At 47.4% G+C, this 8,870-nt stretch overlaps 1 protein-coding gene across 1 annotated transcript in view; it reads right to left on the reverse strand.

Annotated features, from left to right (window-relative positions):
- PDE8B (phosphodiesterase 8B) overlaps window positions 1-8,870 on the reverse strand; it is a 164,580-nt gene that overhangs the window by 13,670 nt on the left and 142,040 nt on the right. Inside the window, exons 17-19 of the mRNA XM_045285214.1 lie at window positions 8,031-8,248; window positions 6,358-6,478; window positions 4,528-4,695 (exon numbers count right to left, since the gene is read on the reverse strand). Of these exons, the coding sequence (XP_045141149.1) occupies window positions 4,528-4,695; window positions 6,358-6,478; window positions 8,031-8,248 (507 nt within the window). The remainder of the gene's footprint in view (window positions 1-4,527; window positions 4,696-6,357; window positions 6,479-8,030; window positions 8,249-8,870) is intronic.

Below are 8,870 nucleotides of genomic sequence, written 5' to 3' on the forward strand. Positions count from 1 at the left end.
GAAACTGGCTAAGGCAGCTGCACCCTGTTCTGACCATCAGAAAGCAAGAGACCCGAGAACTAGAAAGGCGAGACTCATCAAGCCATTTATCCCTCTGCCCTTTAATTAACCCCACATGTGTTTACCGGCCAGGTTGGCACAATAAACTTTAAGTATCTTGAGACAGTATCCACTGTATTATTCACAGCTATGTACTCACAGTGGGGACTGAGGGGAGGAGCCAATCTCACCGAAGAATATCCTATTGAAGCAGTATGAAGTATGCATTTTGTTAAATCTTGTCTTTGAGTACAACCCATCTCACATTCAGTGTGATGAAAAGGGCAGTACAGACACCTTACAGTCTCTCTGCTCAGAAAAGAGCCAAACAGCACGCTGCTTGAGATCTGAACTAGCTGCCCTCCACGAAACACCATTTTCACCTTCTGGAAGAATGATTGGCACAAACTTTGGCTGTTCAGAAGAAAATATCTGCCAGGTATATCCGTGAAAGTGGATGAAATGAACTTGTCATTTCAAGGAAAACACTGAAGCGTCGTGCGTTTGAATGGGAATGAGCACTTTGGGAAGGGTGTTTGCCCGGTGAGCACGCAGCTCACCCCTTTTCCTTCTCAGCAGTGCGCGGAGCTGTGGTGAGCAGAGCGGACGCGCCAGTAGTTCAGGCACCTCAGAGGGCTGTGCAGTCATCACACAATCAACGCTGGAACCTTGTCTTCCTTCTGGTGTCCCCATCACACACCCCACCCCCGGCCCCTGCTGTGCCCCCAGGCAGTCAATTATTTCTCCAGTTACCGTCTTCATGAAACCACCCATCACGGAGGGACATCGAAAACAGAGACAGAAAAGCAAAGAAGGGCCCAGCAACAATGACCCTCAAAGCAGAAAAAGACCTCGATGTAGAAGAAGGCAGAGACTATCAAAACGTTAGAAGAAATTCCAAATAGGTCCAGAGGGAAATCTAATGACCAGGCGTTACATCCCAGCGTAAGCGTACCTGCTGAAGCCCACTTGACGTTGCTCTTTGTCTGAGGTTAGGGCTGTCCACTTTCCTACACTCTAGTCTGTTGCTTACTAAAGATTAATTTGATGAAGGCAGAACGGATACTACAAATTGTGACTCAAAAAATATTGTAGAATCAAAGATATCAACATTTGCGTGAGTTGCATAACTCTGGCTCATTAAACCAAAGGTATTTTCCAAAAGACAAATGCATTTTACAAAAACATGCACGAGTCAAGTCCCTTGAAACGCAGGTTCACCAGTGGTATAGGGTAGGAAAAGGTCATTGTTACAATAATCTTTAAGAAACTCCACTTGACAAGTTTTGGTATAGCATCAGGGAAGAATATCCACATTATCTGAAAAGGCTATTACGTATCTACATGGAGTTAGATTTTCTCCCTATATTTCCACTAAAATGTAGTATCACAATAGAGTGGATGCAGAAGCAAATAATCCAGCTGTTCTCCATTAAACTAGACTTTAAATAGATATGCCAAAAATATAAAACAAGGCCACTCTTCAGTTTTTGTTCTAAAACATATTTCTTTTTCTTAATATTTGAAAATTCTAAAATGTTAAGACCTGATGATTAAATGGATTGCTAGATATTAAAACTTTCTTAATTTTAATTCTGAATTCAGTAAATATTATAAATAAAAGCCACATAAATAAAAGCTCTTAGAGGTTCTTCAACAAGTTTTAATAATATAAAGAAATCCTAAGACCAAAATCTTTGAAAATTGCCACCTTAATGTAACCAGAAAAACGTGAAGTCAGCCAAAATATTGTCCTGCAATATGGGCCAAGAAAAGAAACTCATTGTCCTTGAGTCAATTCTGACTCGTGGCGACCCCATCAGGCAGGGCAGAACTGCCCCCTGGGGGTTTCTGGGACTGTCAATCTTTATGGGAGGAGAAAGCCTCCTCTTTCTCCCAATAAGCGGCTGGTGGTTTTGAACTGCTGATCTTGCCATGAGCAGCCCAACATTCAAGCACTGCACAACCAGGCCTCCTTGAAACAGAAAAGGGGAATGAATCCAAAAGAGTAAGTCAGGAGGATGGTGATGGAAGGTCAAGGAAACGGTTTTTCTTTCTTTTTTATTAAAAATAAGCCATTTTATTGGGGGCTCATACAACTCATCACAATCCATCCATCCATCCATTGTGTCAAGCACATTTGTACATTTGTTGCCCTCATTATTCTCAAAACATTTTCTTTCTACTTGAGCCCTTTGTATCAGCTCATTTTCCCCCTTCTGTCCCTCCCTCCCTCCCTCATAAACCCTTGGTAATTTATAAATTATTATTATTTTTCCATGTCTTAAACTGTCCAATGTCTCCCTACACCCACTTTTCTGTTGTCTGCCCCCCAGGGAGGGGGTTATATGTAGATCCTTGTGATCGGTTCCACTTTTCTCCCCTACCTTCCCCTTCCCCTCCTGGTATTACTACTCTCATTATTAGTCCAGAGGGGTTTATCTGTCCTGGCTTCTCTGTGTTTCCAGCTCTGATCTGTACCAGTGTACACCAATTCTACCTTACAAATCCGGCTAGACCAGAGGAAGCTGCTTTCTGATACACTCAATTGAGTTCAGGTTCTTCAGTAAACTAGTTACAGATTTCTGTCTCATAGATAAGTGCTGTACACATAGAGTTATCCAATTTGATAACATTTACCAACACCGACTATTGGTTTTGACACTGTACTTGACATGTGGTGGCTGTGATACAGAATTCAGGAATTCTCCTAGTGGGACTCAGGAATACACTGCTTGAACCAAGATGAGAGCCTGGATCTTCTGACTCCCAGGGACACTCCTCCGAGAAGACCCGCGGCTCTACTCGAGTATCCGTGACAATCACCACACGCTGCGCGCTGCCCATCAACACCTCACTTATCCACGGCAGCACACCAGGCAGCCCTCGCCAGGAAAATAGTCCGGAGAGTTCATATCCATATGCATAACCACTGAGCTGAGTTTTAAGATCCTTCTTTCCTGGAGCTGTGTTGAGATGGGGCCAGGTCAGAGGTTTTAGCCCAAAGACTTTCTATCTTGATTTTTAGGTTGCCCTGGCTTGTGACCATTCATACATTCCTTTTGGGGAAATGGGCATCCAAACAGGAGCTTACATCAAAAACTGCCAAGTGGTTCTTTCCCACTGCACATTCACACACTTTGAGAATAGATGGAAATAGGTTTTCAAGAGACTGCCCCGAGGGTCTGAGGAAACCCAGTCCTGACCTCCTTCCAGCTTTGGGCTCAGCTCCCTCATTTCAGGTCAGCGGATCAAGTCGTCTTAAAACGACCCATTGTCACCACCCACCCACCCTTCTTTCTTCTCTAGACCACTTGTTCTACTTGACTTCAATTCAAGTGCTCTCCTCTCGTACCTGAAAGATGAAGTTCATCTACCAGGTGTTCTCCTGGCCCCTACTCCTCCCAACCAGTCTAGACATGATCAGCTATCTGTCCTGCGGCACTGGTACATTTCAGCCATGGAGAGAGACCCTTTAACACGGCACACTTGTAGCTCCCTGCATGCTAGCATTGGCTGGCTTTGCTGTCTGTCTGTCTGTCACACACACACACACACACACACACACACACACACACACATCCATCAGTCCTTAGAGCCTCATCTCCAGAAGTAGGGACTTTTGTCCAGTGGTATCTTACGGTTGACTATTTTCTTGCCTTTTCTCCTGTCGCTCCTGTTTACACCGTCACAAACTGAACTGCATCATGTGGCTCCCTTCAGACAACAATTCTATTGTCTCACCTCACTAGTTTTGCTTTATTCTTTTAGAAAGCTCTTTCCCACCCCACAGTTCTAAGTCCTTCAAAAACCAACTTTAACGTCACTGCCACAAAGCCCACCTCTTCCTGACTCCTAAAGCACTTAGCCTTGTCTCTCATTTAGAATGACTTGTCACTATGTCTATATTTTCTTTACTGGATTGTGAACTACCGAAAGGCAAGATGCATCATATTCATGTATGTGTTCTGCATGCTGTGTCATGGAGACACGCAATAACGACCTAGTGGACCAGGGGTCCTCAAACTTTTTAAACAGGGGCCAGTTCACTGTCCCTCAGACCGTTGGAGGGCCGAACTATAGTTTAAAAAAACACTATGAACACATTCCTATGCACACTGCACATATCTCATTTTGCAGTAAAAATACAAACGGGGCAAAAACACCCAGCGGGCCAGATAAAAGTCCTCTGCGGGCCGCATGTGGCCCGCGGGGCCGTAGTTTGCGGATCCCTGTTAAGTGGACGAATGGATGATTTTCCAGTTCAGGACTCAACAATTTGAGGGTGAAAGGATACTTCCACAGGCTTAAGACAGGATCAAAGGAAAACTTCATCAACCCTGTCAGCTGGTGCCTTGAGAGACCAGGAGCCTCTTCCGGGAAGAACTGGGCTGTTTTCTTTCCAGGGAGGAGACGTTTCCTCATTGATGGAAAGAGTCACTTCATTTGTTAGGCCCTGGGACCCATTCCCCTAGAGAGGCAGCTCACCTGTGCAAAATACTCCTCAGAGATCCTCCCGGCCCATTCGATGCACAGGTCCAAGGGGCGGCAGGGGTTGGCCACATCGGCACACTTGATCATCATGCGCTTGATCAGCATTTGGTTTTCAGGAAAGTTCTTCCCAATGGGGTTGCATTCACAGTCACTGCCCTCAGTCTGAAAAGCAGATCACCAGTGAGGGTTGGTTTGAGGACGGGATGGCAGACACACTTGGTGTGATGGGACTCTTTTCTCCCCCTTAAAGGTACGTGTTAGCATGTGCTTGGTAAAGAAGGGGGGCAGGGCGCATTCAGGTCACTTGCTTTATATAAGAACAGACTGGCAGGGAAGCCCTGAGATCCTTCCTGGACTGCTCAGGGCCTCACTCCCAGCAGTCCTTTGGGGCGTGAGAACTCCCTGGCCCTGTTTGGTGGAATCGTCCGAGGTGGGGCTGAATACAGAGGCAGTGGGGGCTGTCCCTCCGCCTGGATGGACCTGCGGAGGGTCCTGCACAGGGGTCACCTCATCATCCCTTCACTGTGGGCTCAGCAGGAATGACCTTCACCATGCTGTGCTCAGCTTCTGGTTTCAGAAGGCAGATGATTAACACTTGAAACAACAGAGATGTGAACTTCCTTCCCCTTGTTCCTGAAACTCAACTGTTAGGCACTTTAAGGCAGGGTCCAAGGATGGATATTTAACCCTATCATGACTGAATTACTTTCTACTTTGAATTTTTCATTCACTTATGTCTTTTCAGTAATGGAAGGCATGGTGAAATCAAGGGGATTTTTTTTTTCTAATGTAGTATGGATTTTGTCACAAACAGCCTCTGGGGTAGTGTTGGGTGAGGCCCATGAGTTCAGATTACAGCAGCATACGGGTCCTCTGCCAGGTGGCAGTCCACACAACAGGGGCAGCAGCTTCCCAAGAAAACCTGAGTGGGTGAAAATGTTGGTGGGTGGTATGTGCCCCACAGGCCACGAGAGGGTTGAAAAGGTAGCATACATTGTCAAACTTGTACTTCTTTGTGGCCATCACCTGAAGCGACACTGATTTTGAATCCGCTGGATATCAATAGTCACGAAGCCGGATGAGCACATGGCGACATATTCAGTTACACATACTGGTGCTGCGAGTTGAGTCAACAGTCTGGTTGCTAACAACAACAACAACAACAACACAACCCAGAACTCCCTGCAAATGTATAACAGGGAGATCTGTGGAGTGTAACACGGATTTGCTAATTTGGTATTTAAAGATTCTTAGACTTGATGCAATAGATCGGATTTTTTTTTTTATCCTGACGAATATGAATCACTGTAAATATTTAATCCCATTATGGAAAATCATCTGTTTTCGTGTTAAACTATTCACGTGCATCAGTAGGAGTAGAGATCTGGACAAGGATCTTCCACTTGGAGGTCGTGCAAGGACCCAGAGAGCAGTTCATGGGAGCGAGGCTCAGGGTGCGCCTCAGGCCCACAGGGTGTGTGTCTCCCTCCCTCCATTGCTCTTGGGATCCAAGTCCTTGTCACCACTGGCTGGATCTCAGGGCTTCCCTGCCAGTCTGTTCTTATATAAAGCAAGTGACCTGGATGCGCCCTGCCCCCCTTCTTTACCAAGTACACGCTAACACGTACCTTTAAGGGGGAGAAAAGAGGGATGGTGGGGGGGGGGTGTCTAGGAGCTGACACCAAGGGCTCCATAGAAAGTAAATGTCCAGAAAATAAAGTGTTGTTTTTTTTTAAAGGGGGGAGAGAGCAAGGATTATTGGAGGCCAGAGGGGACAGTCTCGTGGAAATAAACTGATATCTCTCATTCCCACAGCGTGCTTACCTCAGTGGCCAGTGGTTTGTTGATGCTATTCACGAATTTGTTCACATGTTCGAAGTGTTTTGTCATCTCCGTAGCCAGCACCATGTCGATGATCGCCTGGCGCAGTGTTCGGTAATGGTTCCTAAAAATAACCAGAAGACCAAGGGCGTTGCTCGCCTCCTGCCCAGCATGAACCCTGCCCGGCCAGGCCACCGTTTCACCACCCTGCCCGTAACGTGTAAGTCACACGGGAGAGCTTCGTCTGCCCACCATGCCGCCGGGGGCTTGCAGACTCGATTCCGTTTCCCCCGTGATAGCTAACCCTCCTTACAGAGAGCAAGCACTGCTGTTACGAAGTGACTCCCTCCTCCCTGCCCACGGCAACAGCCGAAGAGGAAGACATGAGTTTCCTTCCATGCGAGGAAGTACCGCAGCCCAGTGAGCTGCTGGCTGCATTCAGGCCAGACGCAGGCATTCCTATTGCAGAGAACCACCAGGATGGGGCCCCCTGGTGGCGGAGCGGTTACATGCAAGGTCAGCAGTTCACAGCCACCAGTTTTTCGGTCTCAAAAACTCGCAGGGCCAGTTGTACCCTGTTCTATCGGGATGCGATGCGTGGCATCAACTCATTGGCAGTGAGTTTTGTTCTGTTTTGTTTTATCACGATGCGGGAACTGCATAGAAAGGACATTTCCCTGCTAATAATTCTCTAGACTGGAACTAGAAGTTGTAGCGCAAGGACACTGCCCCAAAGGATTGGCTAATTCTTACCATCCAACGTCAAGACTCAGACTGGGAAGCTGGATGAGAGAGGCTACTGGAAAGAAGCTTTTTTACAAAAGTTTTAAAATCCCCTCTTTGCATGATACCATCTTTGCATGATAAGCTGGTTTATAACGGGTCTTCCTACATTCCCAGGTTTCTGGATGCCAAAGGGATATTAAGACGTGATCCCCAGGCCAGGCCCTCGTTAGCGCTGCCTTGGTTGTGTGCTGGCCTCTCCCAGCAGTGCACTGTGCGGGTTCTGTGGGGGAAAGGCCTGAAGCTCAATGTTGGTGTTGCTATCAGGCAAGAGCAACGTCTCTTAGCTTTCTGCTGACTTCTGGCCAACTCTGACCCAGAAGAGACCACAGCAGGTGGGTGGGGGTGGGGTGGATACCTGCCTATCCCCTTGGGCTTCAGCAGCTCTGCTGGGATCCGTAGGACCTGATTTCCTCATGCGGTAGGATTTAGCTGACCACAAATTGAGTTGAGAAAAGATGTGGGAGGAAAAAGCTTCCTTGGGTTACATGGAAGTCAAGGTGTCCTTCTGGGAGCCTAAACATACCTGCTGTACTTATCGCTAATACTAATATTAATACAATTAATATTTATGTAGTACTTTGCAGTATATAAAACATTTTCATGAACTCATGGAAGACCAGATGAGATTTAAAAAGATAAATGCAGCCTGAAACATCCAAATTAAATTTATGAGAGCAAGGCTCATTCATTCGGACACACCCAGGGTTGCCATGCGTCGGAATCAGCCCCCCGGAGTGAACTCACTGATATTTTATCATCGGCTACATCCCACTATTTTCGTAACTCTTTCCTTTCCCCAGCACAGCTACAACAGACCTTGGAGAAGTTAGGGAAACGGCTTCCCATGACCCCTTCATGAACCTGAGCACAGGACCCCCCGCCCAACAAACCTGTCAATATTCCTGAAAATGTTGCACTTGCTGTCCTTGACCGTGAGCTGGAAGGCCAGGGCAGTGTGGTGACTCTCCAAGACGGCGGTGTCGTTGTAGAGCACGGCGAGCTCACTGCCCGCATTGCACAGGAAGGAATTGGTCCTTCCCGGGTGGTCCACGTCATGGACTGTGGCAGCGATCAGCGCTGCTACCTCATCCAGCTGGTCCAAGCTTCCCTGGGGTAAGAGCGAGGAGACAATGAGCATCTCTGAGCAGCCTGACCCGCATCCATGTCCACTGCCTCAGAGGAGGAGGAGGCTGTCTCAGGCCCCTGAGCCTTCTCTGGCATCCGGAAACATTGGGAGGCTACTTAGAACACAGCATATAACCACCTTCCTGTACTGTGGATTCCCGGGGTGGGGTGGGGGGATCGGCTGCAGTGAGCCTGGATACCTAAATTCTCACATCAGAGCCTGTTTGCACCAGTTGTGCCAGAAGAAGCCAATTGGACCGGTCTTTGCGTGTCCGGCCACGTGGTATTGCCGGGCTTCTCTCCTGTGTGCAGGTGGAGCAGAGAGGGACCCATCGTGGCCAGTGCTGCTTCCTTTGTCTACTTCTGAGAAGATTTTGAGAGTGCTAGCAATATAGGGAACAGAGAAAACTATGCCTACAAACTTAAAAGGATGAGAGCCAAGCAATCAAAAAGGGTTAAGAAAGAAACATTAAGAAGAAAAACGCAGACCAAGGGTGATTTTGCAGCTGGGTACAAAGTTCAGTTCGGGGCAAGCTGGCAGCCAGTGCAACACACACACAAACCTTGTTCCTAAAGCTCCCGGGTAATGAAAGAAAAGAGCCTGG

Source organism: Echinops telfairi, unplaced genomic scaffold (genome assembly GCF_000313985.2).
Source record: "Echinops telfairi isolate 266 unplaced genomic scaffold, ASM31398v2 ScPeMD7_7469;HRSCAF=8507_1, whole genome shotgun sequence".
In the NCBI taxonomy this organism is placed as follows: Eukaryota; Metazoa; Chordata; class Mammalia; order Afrosoricida; family Tenrecidae; genus Echinops; species Echinops telfairi.